Source organism: Poecilia latipinna, unplaced genomic scaffold (assembly GCF_001443285.1).
Source record: "Poecilia latipinna isolate Pla-1442-1.1 unplaced genomic scaffold, P_latipinna-1.0 Scaffold1420, whole genome shotgun sequence".
Classification (NCBI taxonomy): domain Eukaryota; kingdom Metazoa; phylum Chordata; class Actinopteri; order Cyprinodontiformes; family Poeciliidae; genus Poecilia; species Poecilia latipinna.
In genome coordinates, this window is record NW_015114036.1 from 32,480 (window position 1) to 48,350 (window position 15,871).

The 15,871-nt window shown below is 40.0% G+C and overlaps 1 protein-coding gene across 2 annotated transcripts in view; it reads right to left on the reverse strand.

Annotated features, from left to right (window-relative positions):
• The window catches only part of gtf3c3 (general transcription factor IIIC, polypeptide 3), a 41,721-nt gene that overhangs the window by 14,594 nt on the left and 11,256 nt on the right, over positions 1-15,871 (reverse strand). For both annotated transcript variants that reach the window (XM_015056942.1, XM_015056943.1), the window contains exons 3-12: positions 14,264-14,562; positions 14,072-14,195; positions 13,805-13,996; positions 12,089-12,254; positions 11,868-12,015; positions 11,647-11,791; positions 5,885-5,985; positions 5,631-5,802; positions 2,377-2,579; positions 1,407-1,508 (exon numbers count right to left, since the gene is read on the reverse strand). In XM_015056942.1, the coding sequence (XP_014912428.1) occupies positions 1,407-1,508; positions 2,377-2,579; positions 5,631-5,802; positions 5,885-5,985; positions 11,647-11,791; positions 11,868-12,015; positions 12,089-12,254; positions 13,805-13,996; positions 14,072-14,195; positions 14,264-14,562 (1,652 nt within the window). The remainder of the gene's footprint in view (positions 1-1,406; positions 1,509-2,376; positions 2,580-5,630; positions 5,803-5,884; positions 5,986-11,646; positions 11,792-11,867; positions 12,016-12,088; positions 12,255-13,804; positions 13,997-14,071; positions 14,196-14,263; positions 14,563-15,871) is intronic.

Below are 15,871 nucleotides of genomic sequence, written 5' to 3' on the forward strand. Positions count from 1 at the left end.
GTGAAGACCAAAGAACTCAGCAGGCAGGTCCCAGATACTGTTGTGGAGAAATTTGGATACAAAAAGATTTCCCAAGCTTTAAACATCTCAAGGAGCACTGAGCAAGCGGTCATATTGAAATGGAAGGAGTATCAGACCAAATCTACCAAGACCCGGCCATCCCTCTAAACTTTCACCTCGAACAAGGAGAAGATTGATCAGAGATGCAGCCAAGAGGCCCATGATCACTCTGGATGAACTGCAGAGATCTACAGCTGAGGTGGGAGAGTCTGTCCATAGGACAACAATCAGCACAAATCTGGCCTGTATGGAAGAGTGGCAAGAAGAAAGCAATTTCTCAAAGATATCCATAAAAAGTCTGGCTTAAAGTTTGCCACAAGACACCTGGGAGACACAGCAAACATGGAAGAAGGTGTTCTGGTCAGATGAAACCAAAATCCAACTTTTTGGCCACGATGCAAAACTATATGTTTGGCATAGAAGCAACACAGCTCATCACCCTATAACACACCATCCCCACTGTCAAACATGGTGGTGGCAGCATCATGGTTTGGGCCTGCTTTTCTTCAGCAGGGACAGGGAAGATGGTTAAAACTGATGGGAAGATAGATGGAGCCAAATACAGAACCATTCTGGAAGAAAACCAGTTGGAGTCTTTAAAGACCTGAGACTGGGACGGACATTTATCTTCCAATAAGACAGAGATCCCAAACATAAAGCAAAATCTACAATGGGATGGTTCACAAATAAACGTTTCCAGGTGTTGGAATGATCAAGTCAAAGTCCAGACCTGAATCCAATCGAGAATCTGTGAAAAGAGCTGAAAACTGCTGTTCACAAGCGCTCTCCATCCAACCTCACTGAGCTCCAGCTGTTTTGAAAGGAAGAATGGGCAAGAAAATCAGTATCTTAATGTGCAAAACTGATAGAGACAAAACCAAGTGACTTGCAGCTGTAATTGCAGGAAAAGGTGGCGCTACAAAGTATTAACGCAAGAGGGCCGAATAATATTGCATGCCCCACTTTTTTATTTGTTAAAAAAAGTTTAAAATATCCAATAAATTTAATTTCATCTCACGACTGTCTCACTTGTTGAGTCTTCACAAAATAATAAAAATTTTAGATCTTTATGTTTGAAGCCTGAAAAGCAGCAAAAGGTTGAAAAGTTCAAGTAGGCCAAATACTTTTGCAAGGCACTGTATGTTTCACCTTGTGTCAGTCAAACTGATGAACAAAAAAAGTCTAGCACACCATACATAACTGAAACAATCAATAAAATAGGTAATGTCTCTGTAAACAAAAGTGCCCTTCAAAAAATATCAGGATGGAAAAGATCAAGCTCCTTATAATTTATCATGCGATAAGTAGATTATTTGCTTATTGCGACAGGCTTAGACAAGAGTTACCTTGAGAAGCATAGAGATCATGGTGATCATAGCGTCCAGATAATCCTCCATTTTACCCTGCGTCTTTAGCAGTGTGGAGCGATGCAGCAGCAGCTTCAATTCCTACCATTACAACACACACAATTGGCCTGGATGGCAATTAAATATTTTCCATTTCTAGAACTTCATAGGAAATAAAAAAAATACCTGAGCTGATATACAGTATCTAGTTTATACACTTTGGATCAAAATTATTAGATTCTTTTTCTTCTTTTGCTCTGTACTTTGGTAAGGTAATTTTATTTATATAGCACATTTTCAGCAACAAGGCAATTCAAAGTGCTTTACATGAGTTAAAAGGAAATACAAACAAGATAACAAAATAGCATTGTTTTGTTTTTTTGTTTGTATTTCCTCTTCTGCACCATTGCATTTAATTAAGTTAATTTAATAATTTTTATTGAAATAAAAACAACAATAGCTGTAGATGTGCAAGCACAACATTATACGCAAGCAAAGTTATAAAAAACAAAGAACAGTTGTCACTAACTGATACTGGAGTCCTACCGTTGACAGCATCGAGCCTTTCAAAAAAACCTCATCGCTCATGAATAACATGAATTAATCAATCCTCTCAGCAGGTATGACTTGGCTTCCTCTGATCACATATGTAGCAGTCATGGTGTTTTCTTTCCACCAGCATCTTAAGTTTTTCTTTTGAGTAATCTGGTTTTAAGCCAGTTATTAGTCATTGTTATTTTTAATCAAAACCCTTTGGTAAGCTAACTGTATGCGTCGCACTTTTAGTTCACATCACGGCAAATAAACAGATCTTTACATGCAGTATCTTACAGACCACTAGGGGGCATCAGTGGAGCACCAGTGGTCCAGGGACCACAGTTTGACAGAAAGGCTATCTTAGATGGTCCCCCAACAAAAACTTCCCTAATTCAGCAGACATAAAAAAGACATACAAAGAACACAGCCTGACCTTTTGTGCAGCAGACGAATCCTGGGCCAGCGTGTCGCTATCGTACATGGACTCCAACGCTTTCAGAGCACAGTCCATCCTCCCCAGTTGCTGCTGCACCGTGGCGAGAGACAGCCGGGCCTCTAGGTGCAGCGGGGCCATCTCCACCACCTTGGTGTAGCTCTCTGCTGCCTCCTTCATGTGGCCCAGAGCCTTAAGACACTCTGTGACACAAGCAGGGGACATCATTTGAAAACAGACGAGCTGCACTTCCATTACAAATGCGCTCAATATTCCAGTAATGTCAGAAAAAAAAAATTTTGTAATTAAGAAAAGCAAATAAAATCACACGTGAATAAGATATGATTTGGTTTTTTAGTGCAATGTCAAACTGCACAATTATATGGTCAGTAGAAATCCTGCAAATGTCCTCCTGCAAAGAAAACACTGAACAAATACATTACATCCAAACAGGCTTCCAACTCATTTTTATAGAAAAATTTCAGACTTTTCCGTACTTGCAAGAAGGAAGATAACAATGAAAGAATGGGGGTAGGATGCAGGGAAAGAAGAAAGGAGACAAAAATAGAAAGTAGGAAAAATGAAAAGAAGGAATGACAAAGAAGGAAAGAAGAAAGTAAGGTTATTTGGGGGAAACCCAGATATTTTTTAATAATTGAGGTTAAGTCTCCCTTGTACTTTTTTAATCCTGCCCACCATTCCAGGACTAAATATGAAATCCTGCAAGATATTGAGGGATTTGAGTTTTTAAAAGTAGGGTGGGGCCAATTGTTTGGTCTCCAAGAGCATATGGTGGATAAGGAAGTTTAGGGTGGGACGCTGCAGGTGGGCTTGAAATAATTTGCTTTTCATTTTTGATTATTATGTTCCTAATGATGCACCTTGCAGTATCTAGATGCCTCAAATCTTCAAAAGAATGGGTTTACTTGGGTTTAAAAATTGGAATAAGTTAACTGGTGAGTGTTTGTCTCATTGTTTGGAGCATGCTAATGCTAACATTAGCATGGTATATTAAGGCTATATTATGTTTCTGTTGATAACCATTTAGTTAATTTGTTCAATATTTTTTGATGAAAGAGAGCCATATATTCTCCAATGGTGAAATATTTAACATTTGGTTCAAATAATACTGAAAATAAGGAGCACTTTATTTGAATTATTGTCATTGTATTGGGTTAAGATAACCAGTTAAGTGAATCATGTACATGCATATTTATGTTAATTCCATTTACTTATAAGAAGGAAGTGATTATGGTATTAATAATGACTTGATATTGACTAATATTAAGAGGAAATGGACTGAATGTTTGTCCTGTTTATAATGGCCAGGTCCCCATTTGATGGTGAGCTACTACTAGCCTTTTGGCCCAAGGAACCTGGAAGTTCAACTGCTGGATTTCCATCTATGTGGTAGAAGGTACTGTAGCCTGTGGGGACAGGCTACAGTACCTGTTGGACCTGCTAAAGACTGATTCAGTCTTTTGATTCCTTGACTGGTGATCGGATAAACCGAACTGGACTATTATTACTTGTGCAGGATTTTTACCAGCATATGGACATTTTTGAAGGAATTGATCATCAATTGATTTGGAAAGGTTTGTGGTTGATGGAAAATTGAACCCTTCATTTGATGAAAGTTTATCCTGTATATATTGTAAATAATTTTTTCAAGTATAATATAAATCACCTTTTGCACTATTTTTTTCTGTCTCTGGTGTGATAAATACAACCCTCATCCTCCCTGAGTATTATCGTTAGGTCTTCTGATAAATAGCCCCTTACTTGAAATACTTTGACTTTCCTCTGCTCTCTCGATGAAGGCGGACGCTTTTTTCCTCTGCTCCCTCCCTGCCCTAGTCTGCCCTGCTTGCTTTGTTTTTGTCCCGTCTTTTTCTATATTCTTAGAGACTTTCTTCGCACATCATCCAAATCTACAAATTATGGATCTGGTCAACCGATCTCTCAATGCAATTGATTAAATTTTTGACGAGAAGTCTGGGCACAGGAGAGCCCTCTTGTCCTGCGGGGATTCACCCTGGATTTATTCATGATAACAGGATTTCTGCTGTTTGGAGCTTGTGGATTCCTGGATTATCAACAAATTTGTGATGGACTTGGCCGAACTAGCGAACACTCAGACTGTTGGTGTGGACAGAGACGAGGACTCTAAAACTCACTAACAGGATGGAATCGATCTTGGAGAAGTTGCTAGTTTCGGTTCAGTGGAACGACCAAACTAATTTGGATGATTGGGAACTGAGATGTATCAGAGAGACTTTAGGGAAGATTGAAATTTATAATCTTCCCGACCTATGACATTCTGCTTCTGAATTGGCTTTCCCCATGTGGCCTCGGAAGGGCTGCACATTTCCAATCTCCTTGAAGATATGTAAACACAACGCTCCTTCCCACCTCACCCCCTCCTGTATCCATAGAGCTGTGAAGCTGATCGCTCCCAAGGACATCATTCCTCAATAAACAACACCTCTATCAGACTATGCCAGGAGACTCAGCCACCTCGTTTCATGGCCCTGTGACGTCACCACCTTCACTCATGTCTTTGTTTTGCCCCTTTGTTTTGTCTGAATGTTGCAATTTGCCCTAATGTCTCCATTCCTCTTTTTGTGCTCTTTCCTATGGCTTGTTATTTTGTTTGTATTTCCTTTTAATTCATGTAAAGCACTTTGAATTACCTTGTTGCTGAAAATGTGCCATATAACTAAAGTTACCTTACCTTGTATGTTTTTTTTTGTATCGCTCTTTCTACCAAAGGCTGGATGAAAAAAGTCTAATTTAATTTGTTGTTTTGGGTATTCAGTTGATTTTTTTCAGGCATTCAAAATCTTTTCCAGTTCAGATGTGAAATACTTGTTAGAAAGTTTATTGGTCTTCAAGAGGCTGTAACTGCATTGCTATGTAATTACTCTATAATTCAAAAAGAGTCTTAAAATAACAACATGATCGTTTATTGCAATAACTTATCAGACAATTTATCGTCCAGCAAAATTTGTTATTGTGACCGGTCTATAAAAAAAAAAAAGAAAAAAAAAAAAGAGAAACAGAACATTTAGACACCGAAACAGGAAAGAGACCTCCCACGATTTTTAACTATACTCTTATTACCTTGGCCCTCACCTACACAGATATGGATTATGAAAAAAATGTATACCCTATGTCTATGTCTATGTCAGAAGGACATTTTAAGTCCTTCTGATGGAAAGACTTAAAATGTCTGTCAGTGACTCAGCTCCCACCTGCGTGCCGCAGCCAGACCACAGCTAGGTCATACTTCTCAGAGACGACGAGGGCCGATAGCAAAGGCAGAGCAGACGTGTAGCGCCCCTGCTCCAAGTAAGCTTCAGCCACGTCTAGGTACAGGTCCCCGATCTCCTCTGGACTCTGCTCCATCAAAGTCGACACTAAGCCCTGCAGAAACAAACAACCTGCATTAAAGTGGGCTCATGGTTTCTAAGCTGTGGACTGATACAAAGTGATGACTTGTCTTTACCTCAGACGGTGTGAAAACATTTAGCTGTATGAGGCAGACAATGAGCTTGGCCCTGAGATCAACTGGGACACTGTCCGGAACATGAACATCCAGAATTTCATCTGCAGGAACATCAGACACATAATTACAAATACTACTTATACTTCCCAATCCTCTTACCTGTGAAAGTTTATTTTTCTTTCATTTTGTTTCATAGCTGAAGCACTTGAGTTAAACCAGAAAGTTTCTGAAGAAATTTAAAAGGGGCATGCCAAAGTATGCTGGGTTGGAACCCAGCACTCTGATCTGATCTGCATCACTGTTGCGCTGCTTAACAAGGACTAAATGCATTCAGTATGCATTAGTCCAAATGCTAAGGTTACCTTAAGTAGCATATGGGGTATCACCAGCATGTTGATTGACATCAACTCACTCCATTAGGTATGATTAAAAATAGCTAATTTATATACATATATTTAGTTACAGCTGCAGTAGGTCTCTGCCCTTTCTTCTTGCAGGGTTTTGGACAGTTGGCTGTTGGAAAATTGAGATTTGCCATTTTTTGTTTGGTTTCCCCAACTTTAGAGCTGCTGGAAAAGCTTAAAAAAGAAGCAGATTTCTCAAGTAGCTGAACATTTTAAAATTGATTTTTGAAGCTGCAAAAGGACTAAAGTTACCTCAGCTAATGAGCTTCTTTAAGAACAAACTTTTAAAACTGAATGTCTTTACTGTTTCTCTTTCAGATGCTTATGTGACAGACGCAACTTCCCTTGGTTCAGATTCTTTAACTACTGCCTCAAGGTTGGAGGACGAATTGTCGTGTCCAACAGTTTCTCAAGCCTGTCAATTAGAATTTCAGTTTGAGAGAACAGAGTTTAAAATGCAGTTTGAGTTGGAAAAATTGCGGCTAGAACATGAGTTTGAAGAGAGACAAAACTAGCTTTACAGGAAAAAATGCCTGGCATGTGAGCAAGAGGAAAAGAGGACAGCACATGAGTAGGAGGTACAGAAATTATCTCTAGAAGCTGAGCGTCTGAAGTTGAGGTCTGAGGGCAGGTGGACCTTATAATCTGTCCAAAGGTGGTGGTGGGTTTTCTGGACATAACTTGGTTAACATGTTGAAGCCGTTACTTAAGTTTAATGAAAGAGATCCTGATGTGTTTTTCTCTTTGAGAATTTGGCAGAGGCCAATGACTGGCGTAATCTAGATTGCTCCATCCAGTTGCAAAGTGTGCTGGTGGGTAAGGCCCAAGAAGCCTAAGTTTCATTAACTTCAGCTGAAAGAAAGGTGTACAAATCTGTTAAAGAAGCTGTTTTGAAGGCTTATGAACTGGTTCCTGAACATCATGGACAACAATTTAGGAACTGCAGGAAGGCTGAAAAGATCTGGTTTTTTCATCTGGTCAGAGAACAAAACACAGTTTTATTGCTGGTTATCAGCAGAAGTGGATAATTTTGGGTCCCTTTGTGACTCAAAATGATGTTGGAACAGTTCAAGAACATTATTCCAGATTGAGTTGCCACATATGTTAAAGAACAAAAAGCAAAATCTGCTGCTAAAGCTGCTGTCTTAGCAGAAGAGTATGTTCCAACCCATAAAACTGTGACGGATTATAATTTGAAAGGTGGCCGTAGCTTTAAAGATTCCCACCAGGAATGGTTTCCTAGTAAAACTAGATAGGATCCTACTTTGAAATCTAAAGTGGACTTGGTGACAATTTTTCCTTGTAATTACTGTCGCCAGAAGGGACACCGAAAAAATGAGTCCTCTGAATACCAAAACTAAATCAGGTAGAGGTAAACAGGATTGTCAAAAACCTGTAGCTTTAGCCAGTGTTTCACAGTTGCATTCAGTGGAGTCTACACCTCCAGCTAAAGTTTAGAGTGTAAGAGCAACTGTTTGAGCGGACTTTAAGTCTTTCAGAATTGAATGCCACAGATCCTCAGATTTTTGAGAAGGATGTCGGACAAGACTATTCTCCTGTCATCGCATATGGGTTTGTTTCTTTGAGTGGCAGTTCAAATGAAGTGGCTGTGAAGATTCTATGCGACACCAGAGCATCCGAGTCTTTCATATTGGAATCTGTTTTGCCATTTTCTCCATTTTCTGATACTGGTCATAGTGTCTTAATTAGAGGTATTGGGTTGGAAACTTTCTTTGTGCCTCTGCAGAAGATCTACTTGCAATCAGAAACGGTACAAGGAGAAGTAACTATAGCTGTTCATCCTTCTTTTCCTGTAGAAGGTGTTCCTCTCATTCTAGGAAACAATCTGGCAGGTGGATGAGTGTGGTGAGATGTTGCAACTCCTCCAGTGGTCCAAGCTTTTCCATCCATTTCTGTGTCAGACGTATGTGCTCCGAGACTTTCCTGAGGCATTTCCTTCTTGTGCAGTAACTCGTGCCATTACCAGTTCTTTGGCTGATGAGGTTGAGTCTGGTAAGCCTGGTTCTATTCTTAAGAAGACTGCCTGTTTGCCAACTCTTCCTGTTCCTTTATCACTCAGTGAGATGATTTCTGTCTAGCAGGAAACCACAAACTTAGCTGCTCTGTTTGACCAAGTACCTTCAGCTGAACAGGATACAAAAGTTTCATGTGGGTATTTTCTACAAGACAACCTATTGGTACATAAATGGTTGTCTTATGGTGATGGGGATGTTGTTGGTCCAGTTTATCAAGTTGTAGTTCCAGTTAAGTTCAGAAACCTTGCCTTAAAAACTGCTCATGGAGTATTATCCGGCCATCTTGGTGTCAATAAAACTTATAATCGATTTTTACGTCATTTTTATTGGCCGTGTCTGAAATAAAATGTTGCTTATTTTGTGAAAATCCGTCACATTTAAGAGTTAACTGGAAAACCTAATCAAAACTTGAAACCAGCTCCCCTTTATCCCCATACTTGCAGCTGGGAAACCTTTTGAACACTTGATCATAGACTGTGTTGGCCCACTGAGTCCTTCAAAGTCAGAATCTGTGTATCTACTTGACAGTTATGTGTAAAAGCACTCGGTATCATGCAGCATATGCTCTGAAAACCATTACAACAAAGTCGGAGATCAAAGCTTTGTCTAGTTTCATTTCAGTGTTTGGGATTCCAAAGTTAATTCAGATAGGCAAGGTATCAATTTGCTGAGATTTTTTAACAACTTGGTGTAGTCCATTGACAAAATCAGTACTTGTCATGCTCAAACCCAGGGGGCGCTGGAGCTTTTTCACCAAACCCTGAAGGGATTGTGAGCGTACTGCACAGAGTTGAGTAGAGAGAGGGAAGAAGGTCTGCCTTGACGTCTTCTGGTGTGATGGATTGAAATTTGGTTATTTCAGAGGCTGACTAGTTTGATTTGGCTGAAGCAGTGGTCAGATTCAACCAGCAGGGAGAGTCTAGCGTTTGCGCTAGCCATAGTGAAGAGCACCGGAACTTCCTCCTTAGAAAATAATAATCGCTGGAGCAGAAGCACCGTGTCCGGCTCTTTTATTAAAATTCTCTCCTTCTTCAGGTAGATTGTACATTTGTTTCTTAACTTTCAGAAAGATTGTGGGTCTTTTGTGGACGCTCTGAATGTTAAATTTCGTTGTTAGCTCCACTGTTAGCACCGCTGCTAACATACTGCTGTGTCAACGTTGATATCATTGTGTATGTTTGTAAGTCAACGAGATAATAATAATCGCTGGAGCAGAAGCACTGTGTCCGGCTCTTTTATTAAAATTCTCCCCTTCTTCAGGGCTTTTACACTGGCAGCTCGTGAAGTTGTACAAGAGAGCACAGTGTTCAGTCTGAATGAACTAGTGTTTGGACATTATGCGTGTGGTCTTCATTATGTGTGTGAAACAATGGTTTAACCAGAAGGCTGAAAGTAGAGTGTTTCACTCAGGACTGTTTCAAGATAATTTGCTTGCCTTACTTCCTATTCAAGGTTGTATATTCAGGCAAAGTTTTATGGTCCATATTCTGTTGAGACAGGTGTCAGCACAAGATTACATTGTGTTTACCCCAGACTGTAAATGACCAACTCAGCTTTGCCATTGAAACTTACTGAAGCCCTATTTCAGTCAAACTCGAAGACAAAGACATGAACGCAGCTGCCTCTACAGTAAAGGTGGACTTGAGTTTCACAGCAAGATTAGATGAGGATGTGCAGACTCCAGATGATGCTGTGTTCCAGCCGAGACTTAAGAACTATGAGATGTTATCTAATTTGCAACTACTATTGAGTCATTTGTCTGCAGAAAGAAGTGAGCAGTTGCAGCAGTTCATTTTAGATTTTTGTGAGTTGTTCACTGATTTCCCAACACGTACTAGCTTAAATGAACATGACATTAATATGGAAATTGCACAGCCCATCTGTCAGCATTTCTAACGTGTTCCTCCAGAAAAAAAGTATGTTTTTGGAGTCAGAAGTTCAGTATTTGCTGGAGAACAGCCTGGCTAAACCATCTTGCTCCATTTGGGTCTTGCCATGTCTGTTGGTTAAAAAACCTGATGGTATTTATAGATTCTGTACTGATTGCAGGAAACTCAACAGCATTAGAAAACCGGACTCCTATCCACTTCCTCAGATGCAAGACTGTGTTGAACTGCTAAGTGAGTAAATTCAATTTGCTCAAAGGTTACTATCAAGTACCTTTCTGCTCGAGCCCAAGAGGTGTCTTCCTTTATCACACCGTCCTGATTATACTCTTATACTGTAATGAGTTTTGGTCTTCGGAATGCACCTGCCACTTCAGCAGTTGACGAACCAAGTGATTGCCCGGCTGGAAGGTTGTGTTGTCTACTTGGATGATGTAGTGGTCTTCAGTGACACATGGACTGAACACATGCTACGCATCCGCCAACTGCTTCGGCGTCTTCAGGATGCTCATCTAACTGTAAACTTAGCAAAATCTGAGTTTGCAAGAGCTACAGTGACTTATTTGGGAAAACTTGTTGGGCAAGGACAAGTGTAGACAGTACGGGCTAAAGTCCAATCCATTGATAGCTTCCCACCTGTTCTGGAGACGGGCCTTCTGCAGGTGTGTTTTGCCCTGATTGCAGCTCTGCTGCTTTAAAGCTGTCATACATGCAGCATAGATGGAGGCTTTTCCCTCTCCTTCCTCAGAAGCCCATTTGGCTTGGTTTGTATCTTATGGTTGGGTTTTGTTAGGTTTGTTTTGCATTTGTTTATTCCGGGTTATTTTTGGGTTTTAGATTAATCTTATTTGGTTTATCATTTCAGGTATTCCTTTTCAAGTTTTATTTTTTTAGTATAATCTAATAAATTAGTTTTTCTTGAAGTCAGAAAATCCTTGTGTGGTCTCCTTTAATTTTACCCCCCAAACAATCCTTGTAGACGTAACATTCTGATCCGGAAGGCCAGCAACATCGGAGGGGAGCTGGACTGTCTGACAGTGATGTCAGAGAGAAGGATCCTGTCTAAGAGCAATATTACATAAAGAGTTTGTATACTCCAGTTAACAATTAGTTGATTAGTAAATTAGATTATTTCAATAATCATTTCATCACGATTAATTAATCCGATTACTTCTTTCATCCCTAATATGTACAAAATCTATTAAAATACCGATGAAAATATTGCCTAAGTTGTTGTCTTTGGACATTGCAGAATTATAAAGTTGCAGGAGCAAAGTTTCTTAATTTTGGTTTCTTAATTTTACTGTTAATTAAGAAGGCTTAATTAACAGCAAAAGTCTGCAAGAAGACTTCCAAGAAGGAGCCAATGAGATTTTTGTTTCCACAAAGATGCATACTTACTGAACACAAACAAAGAGGTTGGGTAATGAACTCACCATTGTCCTCTGCAGTGTTTGACTTTGTGCCCTCTTCTCCTTCCTTCTGCTGCTCCTCTGTCCCCAGGTCCTTCATAGACAGAGCAGAACTTTCTGATGGGGACTCTTCTCGAATCAACACAATGTCTGCAAATTTGACCAGAACCTAGAGGAGATACACACACCTTAGAGATAGAACACACCTTACTCTGACACTCCATTGCATAGACATATATCTGAACCTCCAGGGTCTTCTTGTACTGGCGGTTGCAAATGTAGAGCTCAGCTGCCATGTTGAGGAAGTCATCGCTGACCAAGCCAGGGTGTCGGGCCAGACCTTCCTCTATCACACTCAGTGCTGAGGGCAGGTCATTGCTCTCATAGTAACTCCTGCAATACAAACAGATGAAATGCTGCCTACCTGGTTGGATGCATGTGTAATCAGTATTAAAAAATCCATTACTTAGCCATGTCTTTGGATAACTGCATGAAGTGCTCCCCATCCTCCTGCGGCAGCAGAGACAAGATCTTGCGGTAGCCATCCATGCACTGCTTGTGCTCCCCCAAGCGCATCTGGAGGCTGGAGCGTTCCCACAGGTAGCGGACATTGGTGGGATCATACTTGATGGCTGCAGGAAACGGGTCAATCAGGCGTCACTATGACTTTAAACACATTGCCTGTCTCCTACGTAGCATGGCTTAGACCAGAATGTGATTAGGCTTCAGACAGACTTCACTGATGTTTAGATATTATTCATGTTACCAATTAGAATTGGCCTACTTACCTCTGATAAGTGATGAGCAGCATTGCAAAAACACAAAATGTCATCAAGTATTTTTAGTCTAGTTTTTATGCAAATATCTTAGTACTCTTGAGATAAGGCAAAACTAACTCATAAGTAACTTTTCAGTAAGATATATGTGCTTGTTTTAAGTGCTTGTGTAGACCTCTAAAGGGTTAACAGAGGTGCAATGTTGTGATGACTACCTGAAGATGGACTTTCAGAAAGACAAGGATTTTTTAAATAGAGTAATTTCAAGGTTTTAAACTACAATGTGAAATTTCTTTTAGGTCATATTTCATATAACCAGCATTTTTATAACAACTGTATGCTACAAAAAAACTTTATTGTGCTATAAAATTGTACTACGTGCCTGGAAAATATATAATACTGGCTGTTGATGAAGTTATTGACTTAAAGCAAGGTCTGATTTATTGCTGAAGTTACTTGTAAGTTAGTTTAGTCCTATTTCACGTGTACTAAGATTTTCACTAGAAATTAGACCAAAACTACCTGGTAAAATGTTGTTTTTGCAGTGAGGTTCTATAAATACATCAAAACAAAGATCTCCCACCAGTTTCTGTCTATACGTGCAGCAAGTTTCATAGAAACCTTACACACATCTACAAGTATGCCTCCAAACACACCACTTCCTTGTCAGACTTCAGGCACATCCTGTGGTCTGATGAAACTAAAATCCATGTGTTTGACTATAATGACCATTAATAGAAAAAAGAGGGACTCTTGGAAGTCTGACATCATCCTAACTGTGAAGTACATGGGTGGCAGTATCATGTTTTTGGGGTGTTGTGCTGTGGGAGGGACTGGTGCACTTCATAAAACAGATGGTGTTGAAAATAAGTGGGCAGAGCTGAAAATATGTCTGAGATAACCTGACCCAATTACACATCAAAAAGACTTTTCTGTCAGTTTTATTGTGCTTCTTATGCTTCTTTTATTCTTTGTATTATTTAACGTTGATTTTTAGAGTACAGTGCTTTGTGATTTCATGTCTGTGAAAAGAGATTTATAAATAAACATTTTCTGACATACTTTACTATCTGACCCAAATCAGGCAGTTCTCATCCATTACACACATTATGAATTTTAGTCTAACCAATGAAAGTAATTATAATGATTACCAACCTAAAACGAGAAAAGTTTATACTGATTTTATGTCAGGCAGGAAGAAAAAAGGCTAGGTGTAAATATGTAGTGTAATCTCAATTCAAAATTATTACAACTATCGCAGAAGCTGCACCAGATCTTCCTCTTTTTTGTAGAAAAGAGGAAAGTTTAGAAAAAAGTTGGAAAAAACCCCTAAATGGAACATCAAATGTAAGGGAGAATCAGACGGTGGTAAAGGTGAGGGACAGGAAGTGACAGAGGTGGCTCACCTTTGGTGTAGCAGATGATGGCCTGTCGGACGTTGTCCTGCTCGAGAGACATGTCGGCCAATCGGATCCACTCCTCACAGTCTGAAGGGTTGAGGTGGGCAGCAATGAGCCCGAACTGCAGCGCCTTGTCCACATCTCCATTGTCCTCGTAGATCATGGCCAGAGTGGAGAATGGCTCATATGCCAGAGGGGCTGAAGGACATAAGACACAAGTGAGGAATCAGATCATCTACTTGTATGAAGGGAGTTAGATGAACAGCTGCTGACATTGTCTTATGATCTCCATGCACATCAAGATGGCGTCCTCTTTCTCCCCCCGAGCATAACGGATGTTGGCCTCTCCCATCAGCCCTCTGAGAGCCTGAGGCAGCTTGCTGCCATGACGACGCCCCTGGACAGACATAGTGAGTAAACACAGGTTAAAAAAGGAGGCAAGGTGATCTTTGTTCTCCGTCTTACCTTCATCAACCTTCTGTTTTCTCGGTTCAGCTCCATCTCCAGCTTGAACACGTCTCCCACCGTCATGTCCTCCTCCTCCTCCAACTTGCTCTTCAGGCCTCTTTTGCCTCCTTGCCTCAGCCTCCTCTTCCTCTCTTTGGACTCTCCCTTTGCCTCCTCTTCTTCCTCCACAGTGAAATCCCTATCATCTTTGTCATCAACATAGCTCAAGCTGTCCTCCTCTTCTGAAGATGCCGCTGCTGCCGTTTCCCCCAGAATGGAAGCGAAGGCTTGCTGTACTCCTGGGCTGACTCCATCCTCTAAAAGGAAAGAAGAACATGTTTAGGTCTGTGTACATTTAGGCAGTTCAGTTTTTTTGGTTTGAAACAAAAAAATGAAAACACAAAAAACAGACTTTATTTTTTTGTTTATTAAACCAAAAGAACCCACAGACCGGTTTGTTATCCAAGTTTTTATGTTGATGTAATAAGTGAAACACAAAAAACCTAATATTTTTTTTGGTTTTTCATTGTTCATGCTTCAAATGAAAAAATAAAAACTGCTAACGGCTTCAATGTACAAGGGCCTTTTTAGTAAGATGACTCCATTTGTGGATTTTGTTTCAGTCATTTAGTTCAGGAATTCATTTCAATAAGTAATATTTACTATATAGCTTTATGACATACAGAGTGGGTTACGGGGTATTTTAGAAAAAGCATCCAAAATGTTATGACCTACATCATCTAAAGACTTTTGACTTTCCAGTTGTCCAGCAGAGAAACCGACACCCCCCACAAGGAAGGTAAGCCACGAAAACAGCTGGATGTATACAGTACACTAATGCAATTATGTTCATAGAAAATTAAGTGGAAGGAAAAAGAGTGGTTGTAAAACATGCACATGCAACTGGGATAACTACACTCTTCAGAGTCAAGCAAAGCAGAATCTATGGAATATTGTCAAAAGGAAAATGAGAGACACAGATCTAACAATGCAGATGACCTGAAGGTCGCATTCTGAACCACAAGCTGATCGCCTCCATGCCACCCTTCACTGATGCAGTAATTCATGCAAAAGCAGCCCAGACTAGGTACTGAGGGAAAGGTTTTACCTTTTAGTATGCCCACAAATTTCTACTAAAAACCTTTTTTGATTCATTTTCCATGAAATTCCAATTTAAGACACAAAATGTTGGGTTTTAATTGTCTGCCCATTGTCTTTGTACTCTTAACATTAGAGGCAAATAATTGAATAATTCTATTAAATCAGCTACATAAAACATCAGAACTCGACAAGGTTGTGCTTTCTTTTCCCCTACGATTGTGCATAACACCAGATAGAGCACATAAAGTCCCTACAGTTTTAAAGTCCCTACACTGGCTCCCTGTAGCTCAGAGAATAGACTTTAAAATACTGTTGTTAGTTTATAAATCACTGAACGGTTTAGCACCACAATACATTAAAGATCTGTTATTGCTGTACCAGCCATCTAGACCCCTCAGATCTTCTGGTTCTGCTCTGCATCCCCAGAACCAGAACCAAACGAGGAGAAGCAGCATTCAGTTTCTATGCACCACAAATTTGGAACAAACTTCAAGAAAACTGTAAAACAGCTGAAACACTGAGTGC